This window comes from Protobothrops mucrosquamatus, unplaced genomic scaffold, assembly GCF_001527695.2.
Source record: "Protobothrops mucrosquamatus isolate PMUCROS unplaced genomic scaffold, P.Mucros_1.0 scaffold13, whole genome shotgun sequence".
Taxonomy (NCBI): Eukaryota; Metazoa; Chordata; class Lepidosauria; order Squamata; family Viperidae; genus Protobothrops; species Protobothrops mucrosquamatus.
Window position 1 is genome coordinate 611565 of NW_015386400.1, and position 16085 is coordinate 627649.

Sequence of the window (16085 nt, forward strand, 5' to 3'; positions counted from 1 at the left end):
TAGAATAGACTATTGACTGATTGGGCTGCCAAATACCAATTCTTTATTCATTTATCAACAAGCAAGGATTTTATAACGTCTAAAAGATTGTAATTCAGGTTAGAACTTCTACCAAACTTTTACATTAGACTAATATAGTTGGAAAGACAACTTTGGTTGTAAATCTATATTAGGAAATATCTGGGAGGAAGTATTCCTCCCAGATATTTCCTAATATAAAACTGGATGCAGTACTTGGAATACTGGATCCAGTTTTGGTCACCGCGATGTAAAAAAGATGTTGAGACTTTAGAAAGAGTACAGAGAAGAGCAACAAAGATGATTAGGGGACTGGAGGCTAAAGCATATAAGGAACGGCTGCTGGAATTGGGTATGTCTAGTTTAATGAAGAGAAGGACGAGGGGGAACATGATAGCAGTGTTCCAATATCTCAGGGGTTGCCATANCGGTGAATGCTCCAACACTGGAAGTTTTTAAGAAGAGACTGGACAGCCATTTGTCCGAAATGGTATAGGGTTTCCTGCCTGAGCAGGGGGTTGGACTAGATGACCTTCAAGGTCCCTTCCAACTTTACTATTATTATTATTATTATTATTATTATTATTATTATTATTATTATTATTATTATTATTATTATTATTAAAGAGATATATGCAGATCTACTCAAGTATAATCACATACAAATGTGCTGATGCTACACACTTCTATTAGACAACTTTGTTTTCATCCTTTTGCTTGAAATAAGTATTTGCTGTTGTCATCTAAGGTTTATACATTCATTTATAAAGCTTTTTTGTTAATAATATGAGATTTATATGCAAAACATTTTATATTCCATCTTTCTTTACTGTCTGTTTCCTGTTTCAGTTTGCATAATGACAATTTCTCCTACCTAGTATTCTGTAGATATGTTGAACTGCATTCCAATAGTCTCCCAACAAAGGGTGGTTCTGGCCCATCATAAGACTGGGATGTTCATTAGCTTGCCATGGCTCTTTTCATGTCCCTATTTCAAAAGAGACTCAAAAAGTTACTTCCAGCATGCTCCTAAATACTTCCATATCTGCTAGTAGAAAATTTCAGTGGTCTTGCAACCTATACCCTCCCAGGAAATTTGGCCTCTCTGCAAATGAGAAGGCCTGAGTTTTCCATATATCATCTGGTATTTTTCATGAACATGCAAGGCAAGTGAATGGTTAGCTGGGATTTTTGAAGCATCTAAGCAACATATTATAAATATACTTTAGACCAATCTTTAGAATCTCTAGAACCAAAATCAATCATAAATCCCAAGAAAACAAATCCAACAATGAGGTAGGCAGTGATGAGAAAAAAGAAAAACTCAAACAATCAGGAGATGCAGGAAACATACCCATGGATAGGCATAAAAGTCCTAAATGCTTATAGAGCATTATAAAGCTTGGGGAACAAACTGGAAACAAACTGGGCAAACTAGAAGCAATAGTACACGAGGAAGGATATGCCCTAGTCGGCATTACAGAAACCTGGTGGGATGAAACCCATGAATGGAATGGACTGATGGATGGATACAAATTGTTCAAAAGAAACAGGTCTACAAAAAAGGAGGGGGAGTTGCACTATATGTAAGAGAATGCTACATATCTACAGAAATGCACATGATCAAAGATAAAATCTCTCCAGAATGTATATGGGTCAATATAAAAGAGAAAAAAGTGGCATTGCCATAGGTGTATATTACAGGCCACTCAATCAATCAGAACAAACAGATGAACTCTTTGCCAACCAGTTAACCAATGTATGTAGGAAGCATACCATAGTAGTAATGGGAGACTTCAACTATCCAGATATCAACTAGGAGACAAACTCTGCAGCGATTGGGAGATCAAACAGATTCCTAACCAACCTAGCTGACAACTAGCAATAGAAAACAACCCAACCAGTGTCTTAAACTTCAAAAGAGCTGACTTTAACAAACTCAGAGAGAACCTAAGTAATATCCCATGGATGAAAATCCTAAAGGGGAAAACAACCCAAGAAGCATGGGAAATCTGAAAAATGTGATCATAAAAGCCCAGACCAGCACAATACCCCTGAAAAAGAAAAACAAGAAAGTCAAGAATAAACCAACAAATATATCTCTTACAAACTGAAAGACAAAAAGAACAAATACAAAAATTGGAAAGAGGGGCACATAACTAAGGCCAATTATCAGCGGACAGCCAGAACATGCAAAGATGATGTCAGGAAAGCAAAGGCTCAGAATGAACAAAGACTTGCAACAGAAATCAAGGATAATAAAAAAAAGTTTCTTCCAACATATTAACAACAAGAAAAAAGTCAAGGAAACTGTAGGTCCACTAAAGAGAGAAGATGGCAAGAAAATAACAGGCAACAGGGAGAAAGCAGAGCTGCTTAACTCATACTTTGCATCAGTGTTCACACAAAAAGAAACTATAACCCAACATACCAAAAAAACCACTGTAAAAGACAAACTAGAAACAAAAATTAAAATAAGCAAGAAAATGGTAAGAGCACACCTATCTGACCTTGATGAATATAAATCACCAGAACCCGACAGATTAATCTGAGAGTTCTTTTTTTCTTTTATATAAATTTTTATTAAGTAAACATTTAAAAACAGGTTGAACACAGTGTGACTTTTCTGGCTATTATTTTGCCATACATACTGTACCATATACCATATACCATATATCTTCATAGTCATTAATCTTTTATACCATTTACACATTACATTTTATACTATTTACATATTTATATATTTACATACATATTTACATCTATTTATAACATAACTTCCATTTCCATTCTTACTTCATATTTTTTCTGATCTCTATCTTACGCTCACTTTGAGGTTGGAAATCTACACTTTCTCTGTTCTAAATGAGCTTTCTCTGTTCTGACTTTTTCTCCTCGAGTCTAACCAATAGTACATCTTATCCCAAACTTCGTAATACTCTGTTTCATCCTTATCTTTAATTTCTAAGGATAATCTATCCATCTCTGCACATATCAAAAATTTTCTAATTAGTTCAATCTCCAGCGGGGAGTTTCCGTTTTTCCAATTCTGGGCATACACCAATCTTGCTGCTGTTATGATATGCAACACTAGATATGTCTCTCCTTTGTTAAACTTCCCATCTATCATTCCCAGTAAAAACAATTCTGGTCTGGAATCTATCTTCAGTCCCAACATTTCCTCCAACCAAGTCTTTATTAGCCACCAAAATGCTTTGGCTTTGGAACAAGTCCACCACATATGATAATAAGTACCTAACATTTTCTTGCACTTCCAACATTGTGGTGATATATCTTTTCTCATCTTTGCCAATCTTGTTGGGGAGAAATGCCACCTGTAAAACATTTTGTACAGATTCTCTTTATATGAGGTAGCCAAGGTTAACTTTCTATTTCTTTCCCATAACATTTGCCATTTATCTAGATCAATATTATATCCGAAATTTTGAGCCCATGTTATCATCACTTCTTTTACCTGCTCCTCTTCCATTTTATATTCCAATAAATATTTGTATGTTCTTTTGATTGCTTTCTCCTCTGTTCCTAATAATATTTTATCTAGTGTTGTCACATCTGAGAGTTATGAAGGAGCTGGCAGATGTTATCTCAGAACCATTGCACCACATCTTTCATAAATCCTGGAGCACCAGGGAAGTACCTGAGGATTGGAAAAGGGTTGATGTGGTTCCCATCTTCAAGAAAAGGAAAAAAACCGACCCAGGAAACTACAGACCAACCAGTTTAACATCAATACCTGGGAAGATCCTAGAAAAGATAATCAAAACAACTAGAAGCAAACGAAGTTATAAGTAGTAGCCAGCATGGGTTTGTTAAAAACAGATCGTGCCAGACCAATCTTATTTCATTCTTTGATAAAGTGACTAAACTAGTAGACCAGCGAAATGCTGTGGACATAGTATACTTAGATTTCACTAAGACATTTGATAAAACAGACCACAACCCACTCCTTGGTAAGCTAGAAAAGTATGGAATAGACAATATCACCACCACATGGATCTGTAGCTGTCTGGCAAACCATACTCATCTTACTACATCTACATGAAAGGAAAGAAGCAGTGGGGTTCCACAAGGTTCTGTCTTAGGTCCAGTACTCTTCAATATGTTCATCAATGACTTAGATGAGGGAATAGAAGGGGAACTCACCAAATTTGCAGATTACACCAAACTGGCAGGAGTAGCCAACACCCCAGAAGAAAAGCTCAGGATCTAAAAAGATCTTGACAAACTTGAACAATGGGTCCTATCCAACAAAATGAGTTTCAAAGTGGAGAAAGTTTTACATTTAAGCAGGAAAAATCAAAGGTACAAGTACAGATTGGGTGAGATCTGGCTTAAAAACAGTAATTGTGAGAGGGATCTTGGAATCCTAGTGGACAATCACTTGACTATAAGCCAGCAGTGTGCAGTAGCCAAAAATGCTAATACAATCCTGGGTTGTATAAACAGAGTCATAGAACCAAGATCACACGAAGTATAAGTATCATTTTATAAAACCTAGTAAGACCTCACCTGGAATACTGCAACCAATTTTAGTCACCACATCACAAAAAAGATGTTGAGAGGTTGGAAAAAATTCAGAGAAGAGCAACTAAGATTATTAAAGGCCTGGAGACTAAATCATATGAAGAATTGCTACAGGACTTGGGTTTGGCTAGTCTAAAGAAAAGAAGAAATAGGGGAGATATGATAGCAGTATTTCAGTATTTGAGGGGCTGCCACCAAGAAGAGGGGTCACATTATTCACCAAAGCACCAGAGGGCAGGACAAGAAACAACAGTTGGAAACTGATCAAAGAGAGAAGCAATCTGGAATTAAGGAGAGACTTCTAACAGTGAGGACAATTAACCAATGGAACAGCTTGACTCCAGAAATCATGAGTGCTCCATCACTGGAGGTTTTTAAGAAAAGACTGGACAGTCACTTGTCTGAGATGGTATAGGTCAGTTATGGCGAACCTTTTAGAGACTGAGTGCCCAAACTGCAACCCAAAACCCACTTATGCATCGTCGGGTGCTGGGTGGGTGTGGCCCATTGGCTGGGTGTGGCCAATTGGGTGGGCATGGCTGTGGTGGTAACGACAGACTGGGTGGGACTAAAAAGTTCAATCAATCAATTCCAACTTTGCAAGATCTTTTTTTTCCCCCGTGAGAAGTTGAAATTGACTGATTGAACCTTCTTTTTTTTTTGCATACGGCGGCGGAGGCCTAAAGTGAAAAGGTTTTATAAAACCCAGCTGAAGGCCTAGGACTGGGGCGATGGCGCACGTGCCCACGGAGAGGGCTCTGAGTGCCACCTCTGGCACCCGTGCCAGAGGTTTGCCACCACTGGTATAGGTCCTCATGCTTGAGCAGGGAGCTGGAGTAGAAGACCTCCAAGGTCCCTTCCAGCTCTATTCTATTCTATTCTATTCTATTCTATTCTATTCTATTCTATTCTATTCTATTCTATTCTATTCTACTTCTCATTGTAGGCAATGCCTGGCAGTTTTATTTCATACTCAGAGTTGCTTTTATTTTTGATTGATTGATTATGTGCCAAGAAGTTGTTGTCAGCTCTTAGTGACTATACAGATAGATTTCCTCCAAGATGATCTGTCTCTAACCAGGTCTTTCAGGTCTTCCAATGATTTACTGATCACCATTGTAACTAAGTTTTTCCACCTTGAAAAAAGTGATGCAGAGAAACAAAAATGGCCATTCTTGAGTGGGTGCAAATATCTACATGCTCAGATGTAACCGACTAAGTAATATAATGGACAATAAATCTGAAATGTCGGTAGACTCCTATTTTCTTTTTATGAGGGCCATTGCATTATCATTTAAAGCTTGTGAGGATTATTGTATAAACTGGAGGTTGACATGAGTTCCACATGAGCTTTATGACATACTTTGAACTACCTACCTGGTATCTGCAGGGCCTACCAAATTAAAGAAAGATGAACTACTTTTTAAAAAAAATAAAAATTGTAATCAATAAAAAAAATGTGATTTATTGAGATTCTAGGCATTAGCACTTGCTCCACTTGCCAAAATATTCCTATGAATTACCATTTGGAAATCAATACTTTACAGATAGTCCTTGACTTATAACCATTCTTTAGTAACTATTTGAAGTTATGACAGTGCTGAAAAAAGTGGCCAATGACCAGTCCCAGCATCTCATGATCAAAATTTGGGTGCTTGACAAGCAGCATCTATTTACAATAGTTGCAACATCCCAAGGTCACGCAATCACTATTTGTGACCTTCCTGGAGGGCTTCTGAGAAATAAAATCTGGAGGAACTCAGATTAGTTTAATGATAATGTGATTTGCTTACAACCACAGCAAAAAAGGTTGTAAAATTAAGTGTGACTCAATTAACAACTGTTCAACTTAAAAATGGAAGCGTCAGTCCCAATGCAGATTGTAAACTGAGGACATTGAAACAATCTACCAAAGGTGACCACTGCAGTATGCAAAAAGTTTATATACATTTGGAAAGCTGTATAAAACTTTAAAGTATACTTGGCTGAGTTGGGTAAAGAAAGGTTGTTATGACTATGTTTTATTTAAATAATATAAAATAAGAAAGCTGCATTAAAAAAAGCATATCTTGGTGGATATAGAATAACTTAATTGTGATAGTTAGATAAGTTGTGTAAAAAGTTTGTGTATAATACAATAGAAAATATAAATTTTCAGTTATTTTTAAAAATTGTTTGAAAAATTAAACACTTTGGAGACATGTATTTTTAGACTGACCTAAAGAACATCTGTACATATATATTGGATCATAAAATGTTCCACTGTAACCAATGCAACCTGCCATAATTTGTTTAGGATCAGTGTTCCAGAAACATAAATACATTAGCCCCAATTAAAATGAATTCCAGTTGAAATGGGGGCTGCAGGGTCACCAGGATGGTTTTAAAAATCCAATCCATTAACTTTCTTTAGAATTTATATGAGTGACCTTAAGCAACTTTGCTTCTGCAACCATTAATTATTGTGATACTTATTAGTTGAGAATGGCATTTAAGGACACTTTTTCTTTAATACCTGTTCCTCAGAACAGCTAGAAAAATAAGTAAGAGTTCTGCACTTTGATTTTCCCTTCACTCCCACAGTTTACTCTCCTGTAATTAATTTTACACATCTGAAATAAGCTTTAATATTATTTGAACATTTAAAATGCCTTCAAATAACCAACCAATTTATCTGGAAGATTAAAATTCTGGCTGTTATTTTCATAATATTTTAGATATAGCCTCCACTATTTTCACTGACAAATGCACCAGGACAAATTAAGCCCAGGATTTTATGGAACTGCAAAATGGTGGCTAGAGAACACAATTACCACTCTTGTAACAGCTGGACAAGCAGTTCCTTGAAGCCAGAAGTTATGTATTGTCCACAGTATGAGTGACTTTAACTAGTCAGGAACTGTTGGGATATATTTTATCCCTCAGAGATATGTCTTGAAATAAAATCCACTTCTTCATTTTTCTCTGGGTGGAAAATTTCTCTGGGTAGAAACACAATTTTTATACAGTTAAGTTTCCAACTCAAGTTAATTTAGAAATCCATCTAAAAACTCTTATATAATAAGCTTGTCCTAGATATTGTCTTATTCTGGGCATATACACTAAGTCAGCCTTTCCCATCCTAGAATCTTCCAGATATGTTAAACAGCATGACATTCCATAAATTCAGTTTCAGGATATTAGTTCAGAATTAATTGCACTTCAAACTCTTTGGCAATTTTGTCAGGAAAATAAGACAGATATTCTGAACGTTCAACTTTGAATGTTCTCTGTTATGATACCACCTGCTGGAATGATATTACCCCCACTCCAAAATCTGGATGGCATTCAGAAAGATATGGAAGATCTGGCTGTTCACCCAGGCTCTAGGGCAGGATGCAAATAGGTTTTCTTTGGTCATCTGTTGTTTTGGGGACCATTCATATTTTATTTTGTCTTTTGTAATTTTTTTTTTAATTGTAAGCTGCTCAGAGTTATAGGGAATTGGATATATATTTCATAATAAATAAATAAATATTTTAAAATGGCTAGAATCTTGCCTTTAAGATAATTTATTAAAACATTGATTTTTATTTAAGTAGGTATTTAAGCACTTATTGGACCATAGCAAGTGTGTTTATTGCTATTGCCTAGATCAGGGGTAGACAATCTTGGCTCTTTTATGACTCGTGGACTTCAACTCCCAGAATTCTTGAACCAGTTATGCAGCATGAATGTGTGTTTTATATTGCCATAAAACAGTGGCCTTTTATTTTTTTATTAACTATTATCATAGAGTCAGTTACAACTGAGTGGAAGCAATTGCTGTTTTACATTCTTTCTTCATGGATTTCTAGAGTTATAGAAAAAAGCAACATGGATTTCAGCTGTTAAGGGAGAATAAAGCTCTGAGTATTCAGATCAGTTTGAATAATCACTCTTATACAAATTTCATCTGGCTGCAATGACAATTTAAGTAAGATACAAAGAAAATTGATCAAGCTGCTTAGATTATTACTGATTTATTAATTATTATCAATTTATTGATATATTTATCAATATATTTATTCAATATATTGATATCCCACTAAAAATTCAAAGTAGCTTTTATAAAATTGAAAATAAACAATAAGTAAAAATGAATTGATACTATGATTGATACTATATGATTTTATGCATATACAACGATATAAATATATTTATGCAAATATACAAATAACATATAAATATACAAATATGAATATGCAAACATACAAATGAAAAATGAAATAAATAATAAAATAGAGAATAGAGAACAATGATCATTAATACATTATTATTTGAAGAAAGGCAAATAGAATACAGAAAAAAACGCTCTCCTTAAAAAACAAGAAGAAAATGCAAAATGTTGAACAAGATTATACCTAACTCCATAAAATACCCAGCATCAATATCAAAATTCATTGCCACTCATGTAGGAGTTTTCCAAAATGGATAAAATATGGGAAAGAGAATATCCCCACATATAAGAATAAAAGCCAAACAAAGGGATGGTTTAGCTCAAAATTTGGAATGTGTCATTTCAGATTTTTTTTGCAAAGATGCTTATTTGAGAGAGCTTTGATTGGAAACACTTTCCATTTTTAAACATCTAATACAATCCATTCAATTGGATTGTGTGCCACATTACCTCAACTTTGCAGAAAACAAAGAGAAATCAAGATTTGATAAGGACATCTTTCTTTTCTTTTCAGTGTTTAATCAATTCTCCATAGGCATTCTCATTCTGTAATTTTACCAAAAAGGAAGAAAGGAAAATAGATTGATCCAATACTGTATCAGTCTAATTTAGATTTAGTTAATATCTCCTTTTCTTTTATAGGTTGTCATTTTATATTTTGAGCCAAGTGTTTTTCGGTGTATTCTCCTAAGGTGGGTTCGTCTTCTGGGATTTGCTACAGTTTATGGAACAGTCACACTCAAGCTGCACAGGTATAGGATACTTTGCTGTTTCTACTTTTGTATAAATCTAGGGCGCATGCATCCACAAATGTATGTGCAAAAGTATAAGAGTGCATTATGGCCTTTTTCTCATAATAGAATCTCATTTTCAAGCAATGAACTAATACCTTTTTCTGTAGATTTTTTTTGGGGGTGGCAAAAAAATGCAGCAAAGAGCTTGGTTTGCTGTCTTTTTATGCGTGAGGAAATCTATAAAGTTGCCTTATGCATATCTTCTTTTAAAAACATTTCTTACGCATGAAAGCAAATCTTGGTGAAAATTGGTCTAAAACAATAAGGGCGCAAACTTTTTTCCTAATCAAGAACTACACTCCTCAAAAACTACATTTTTGATGAAATATAAACACAATTCATTAAATACTATTACTATGATTAACTCTCTTTCTTACTACATTATTTTTCCTTTGATGGCTAATATTGATTGGAAACTATTGCCCTAGTCCACGGGTGTCAAACTCGCCATTTCACATGCTGTGTTGCGATGTATTGCGACTCTTTTTGCATTGCTGGCAGTGGGGGTGTGTGGCTTCGGTATGATGAAACCGGCCCACAGGCTGGCAGTTTGACACCCCTGCCCTAGTCTTAGATTGCATAGTTCTGCATTATAGTAACAAGGTTGTTTAGAAAACAAGAGACTTGAATAGTAGCATTTCTAGAAAAGAAGCTTTGTCACTTTGTTGCATGCAACAAAAAAGAGAACAAAGGAACTTGTGGCAGCTTATGAACCAATGAATATTTTGCTAAAATAAATGATGAAGTATTTAAAATGACAAAAGATGCTTGCCTGAAGGAAGGGTGAACTATAATATATTTTAAGAATTGCATCAAGATTATTCAGTACTGAGGTTCTGCACAATTTCCCCATCAGGCAGACTTTGGTTCAAAGTTTTCTAGGGTATTAAGTTCTGTGTGTATTAGTGAGGATTACTAGTGAGCATGACTCAGATCTATTTTCATATGTAAGCACCCTGATAAATATTGACTTTTTTTACTCCTTGTGGAAAATTTTGATAAGGGACAAATAAGCAAAGGGAGATAATAATCTATTGATGATTTTTAGAAGAAAATAATGAAGTTGCCTGAAAACTAATGCACCTCAAAGGAATACATAATCAACCTAAGAAGTTGGCTCAGCTGTTTTTATAGGGCACATTAGAAGAACCTTTGAATTAATTGTGCTATGTGAAAACATCCAAATTTCATGGTGGAAATTGCACATGGATCTTTGAATATCTCACTGTTAAGTTCTGGAATTGGGGCAGATGTGGGAAAACAGGTTAGCCAAGAAAAACAGTGGTGCTGCTCTTACAGGTTAGCCCAAACAGATGCATCTTCTCATCAAGGTAGGCAATCTATGGCTTGCAGGAAACACAATCCTCTAAACCCCTTTCCTTGTTGCTCTTTAGAGTACCCAGAAATCACATCCTGGCATGTTAGTGGCAAAATCAGGAAGGGGCAGAAAATGAAAAAGTGTGATGCTTGCTGTATTTATTTACTGATTTTATTTTATTTTTTATCAGGCCTTTTTCTCTGTTGGACTGACCTCATCCTCTTCACCACCCATCCACTTTGGATATCAAAGTATGCTGAACCCTCCCCCGCCCCCCCTGAAAATTGCCAATTCCAATTATACATAGAAACCAGTAGGTTTAGATTGTACCATTGCATTGTGGAAAGAGTTCTAAAATGACCAGGTGAAAGGAAATAATGTATCCAAAGAAACATGCATAATAGATCCAGTCTGCCATCACCAAAGGTGGATGTACTTCCTCATTATTGTATCTTCCTTTCGTAGAGTGAAGATTTTCTGTATTCCACTTTAGCCTAACTTGGACAGTCTTTTTCTTCCAAATAAAAGATAAAAGATTGGATTGAAATCAAGGTCAACTCTTGATGACTTTCACCCACACAGGTTTCTTGATAGTGTTATGGAAGGGGTGTGCCATGTCCTTCCTCTGGGATTCTTAAAAAAAAGGTTTGACTTCTCAATCTAGCCAACAGTCTAAGTACTAACCAGGTGTGTTTCTGCTTATTTTCCTAGATCAGCCACAATTGGTCATGTGCTGCAATCAAAGTTATTTGACCCATGATGAAAAGCAAGGGTGAAGGCATTAGTAATATTAATGATATCATGTGTCTTTGTTCTGCAGAGCTTTGAAGGTGTTCTTTTCTCGAACAGCTCAGCGAATTCCATATATGACAGGTGGGCGAGTGATGAAGATGCTGGCTGTGATATTTTTGGTTGTGGTGTGGTTTCTGACAGGCTGGACTTCAGCAGTCTGTGAAAACTTGCAGCGAAATATTTCACTCATCGGACGAGGGCAAACATCAGATCATCTGATCTTCAATATGTGCCTGATAGATCGGTGGGATTACATGATGGCTATTGGTAAGATGCCATGGTTGATGTTTATAACAATGAGAGTAACCATCTGCTTAGTTGTTTTAAAAACACTCTTTTAACCCAAATGCACGGTGATATGGACAAATCTCATAAATTTAATTAATAGTCTGTACAGATTTACTAAGAAGTAACTCTTGGTTTCCTAAATGTTATTCCCCAATTATTTATTTGTCAAATTTAAGAACTGCCCATATCCCTCACAGTATACAGTTTTATTGTCTTAAACTCTTATTTTACATAGTATTATTTTGTCATTGAAAAAATAATAATTTATCAGAAATAAGTGATAGAAAAGGACATTTGGATGCTGTGATAATTGAGTTTATTACAGAGAACTTTGTATGGAAATATTAAGACTGATCAGTCTTTGAAAATGTCAAAACAAATGCTTTGGATTTTACACAAGCACACTATTTCTTTTACTGATTTAAGCCGAACTTTTTCAAACTTTCATCTGGTCCTGAAAAAAAAAAATGATGCTGCCATTTTGAAAAATCCAGTTTGTGGCTACAAATTCAGAATTGTTTAGGTCTGTGAAAGTGCTGAGTACTTTCCTTTCTTTGAGATATATGTGTGTGTATGTATGTATGTATATGTATATGTATATGTATATGTATATGTATATGTATATGTATATGTATATGTATATGCATATGTATATGTATATGTATATGTATATTTATACGTATACCTATATGTATACGTATACGTATATACAGTGAGGAAAGTGAGGATTCCACTATGTCTCACTGAAGATTAGAAGAATTATAGGCCTCACTAAGACATTTGGGCTTCTTTTCTTTCTTTTTCTCAAGCTTGATACTGACTAAAGAGCAATTGTAGTAATCAGCACTGAGTGACAGTAGCTAACTAGTTTTTGTTTTTCCAAAATTTCAGCCACCATGTGTCTAAGAAACAAAGTTTTCTGTTAGAACACATCTTGGAAAAGTTCAGAATTTGCAGAAAAATGGAAAATTGCTAGTAAAATCATTTCCTCCTTTCTTCAAGTGTGACATATATGCATTATCTAGGTATATTTCAGGCTTGCCTATTAAAAAAACTAAGTGCAATAATTTACAGACAAATTATTGTAATAAATGGTTTTCCAGACATATGAAATTGAATGCATATAGTACTCAGTTTTCCAGACCCTTATTTCATTTGCACAAGTCAAAGAAAAAATGTAAACACTATAAAGTTCAACAAATATGATTGCCATTTAGATATGAAGTTTCTAGTTAGGGTACATGCTTGATTTAATTAGTGCTGTCACATAGGTCAACAGGTTGGGAGGGGGGAAGGAATCAAATTTTTCTGTTTAATAGTAATTCTCCTCTGGTATATTTTGCAAATACTACATATGTTGTCTAATTACTGACTATATTTATGGTATTTTCCAGTGATTTAGTAGAAGAACCGAACACATTAATCAATTATTAGGTGCAATTACCCAATTACTGACTTTAGAGTCAACCAATAACATATTCTCTAGTTCAACATCCAACTGGTTTCTGGGAAGATCACAAAAATGTCTGGGTCTTGTTGGCATTTGGTTTCTTTTCCACCTCTAGATAATTCCACTGGCAAATGGGCAAAGGCAGGATCAGTTTAAGGTAGTTAGGAGTCCAATGCAACACCATGTTTGTATCTCCCAGGCTTACATACATACCTAGATTGCTGAAGGATCCCTATAAAATGACCAGGCCATATACTGTATACAGTGGTAAAATGACGCATTTCATATAAAATACCTACAACACTCAAATTAAAAATTAATTGTGTATGCAGGAGAAACAGTTTGGATACAAAATTTAAATATTTACTATTTTATTTTTTTCATGTCAAAATTGTTTATTAGATTTATATCCCATCTTTTCATTTAAGAGCTCACACATAGTACTTCTCCCTCTCATTTCACACATAACAAACCCTATGAAGTCAGATGGACTTCTTTTTTAGACACACACACACACACAAATACACACAAACACACACACACTTTCACTGGCAGAGAAAACAGAATTGCTTTTATTTTGAAATGCTGTTTTCCTTGCTTTTTCTCCTTGACACTTCTACAACAATTACTTCCATTTCAGCTACCCAGAGAACAAAAATAAAATCTATCACCATGAGAGTTCTCCTACTCTATAAGCCCTATCTTAATCTCCATTTATTCCTGTCTTTTAGTTACATACCTATCCACGAGAGGCCTGTCATATTAACTCACTGCTCTGAAGCTTCCTCAAGAGCCTTTGGGAGGGTGTTTAAGACAGAAAATAGGTTGGAAAAAGTAACTGTTCTATAGCTACTAACTTGCTTTCTATCCCAGCCTAGTCAATGACAGGAAGCCCCAGGCATCATATATCAATCTCAGATCCTCCTTAGATACAACAGGCAGGAGATGTCCAGCTGGATAGTGGGGCAGAAATGCAGCTGGAATTTGGTCAGGCTACCATGCATGACATAGCCACAGGGCCACGTGTGTTTTCCCCGTGTCTTCAACCACAAGTGCCAGAGCAGATTTATTTTCTTTCTTCAATTTTTGTGGCAATCACTTTTCCTATTTGGAAGGTCCTATCTGTTTCTCCTTTCTTTCCTTCCTGAATTCAGACTACATAGGCAAAGAGGCAGGATGTGATCTTGGCTGAACCAGGAATGGGGTACGCAGGGCAAATGCAAGTGTTTAGCAGTAGCCATTGTGAGAGATGAGAGAAGGGAGGGTCCCTGCTTAGATGTGGAGGGGAGTCGGTGTTCTATAACTTCCTGGAAACAGGGGTCATTGAGAATAGCCCTAATCCTGATGGAATCTAAAGTAAATCAAAAACTGGTTCAAAAACTGGTTGGCTAAGGGGAAGAAACATACCCTGAAAGACAAATTGAAGACAGATTTCATATGGTTGGAGAACAAATAGAGGTAATCTACATGTCAACAGTTTTAACAGTCTGGCTCTGCTACCCCAGAAATAATCAAAATTCTACTACCCCAGAAATAAAGCAGAAACAAGATGGCTTAAAACTATAAAATGCAATGGGGTAAGGTGGTACACTGATACAGGAAGTACATTGTGTTTTGTCATTTCATACAGTTGTTCTTTTCTTTTTTTTTTTGATATATCAAGTTGATTTCACAATTTTCACATTTAAGAGTCTATAAATTGTTCCACACATCTAATTGGCCCAAAGTGTTTGAGAAATGTCTCTATTATATGGAAGAAAAAAAAAAGATTTAGCCCAAGTATTTAGAAAGAGCAAGGTTGCTTACTGTTGACTGATGCAGTGAACAAAAATTTTCTCTTTTGTGTCTTGTATTTCATAGAACATTATCCCTTGGGAACTGCATAGACAGTTGGGGCAAAACATGAGTGGGTGTGGTACGGCAAGATGTTTATGGAAACCTGCATTCTCTATCTGAGATGTTCTTTTCTCTTTCTGAAACCCTCTTATTTCTTGATTAAGCAGTTCAATGGCAGTATGCTATCTCTTTTATCAGAGAGATAACTGATAGGAGTTGCAGAGGGCTAACATAAGCCCAAAGCACAAACTCATCTGTAAATTAAGCCAAGAGCCATTTGGATATAAGTTGCTCATTTTTGGTTTATTGAGTTTATCTCCATGGAGAGATGCAAATTATGCAAATTGCATCACACATATGTTTATGTCATGAAGCACACAACATCACAGGACTTTCAATTTTGTGTATTTTTTATTTCATCCTTTTAAGATTATAATAATAAAAGCAATGACAAGACAATTTTAATACATCTAAATATACAATATATTCCTGATCCATAAAACATCTTTGAACCCTCTTTTCATATCATCATTAATACAGTATGTCTTCAGCATTTGTACTTCAGTTAAGTTATCTGATTCTTCTATTGCTTTTCTCAAGTTATATTGGAGTGCCCAGTTAAAAATTCTAAACTGATATGGTAATATTGTTTTTATATGTGTGTGTATCTTTGTGTATGGAACATCTGTAATTAAGCTTTCTACCATATAACAAAGCAGTGTGGAGCCAAAACAGCAGGAGCAAAGAAAGATCTTAAAAAGACCTGTTCACATTAATGTCACTACAGAGTCTTGTTTAATGTTATCTAGGAAACCAAAATTCTTCTGGTACAAATTTAATGTACTT

General features: G+C 35.3%; 1 protein-coding gene across 1 annotated transcript in view; it reads left to right on the forward strand.

Moving 5' to 3' along the window:
* The window catches only part of GPR158 (G protein-coupled receptor 158), a 131292-nt gene that overhangs the window by 102272 nt on the left and 12935 nt on the right, over positions 1-16085 (forward strand). The window contains exons 6-7 of the mRNA XM_015810670.1: positions 9404-9513; positions 11694-11932. Coding sequence (XP_015666156.1) covers positions 9404-9513; positions 11694-11932 — 349 coding nt within the window. The remainder of the gene's footprint in view (positions 1-9403; positions 9514-11693; positions 11933-16085) is intronic.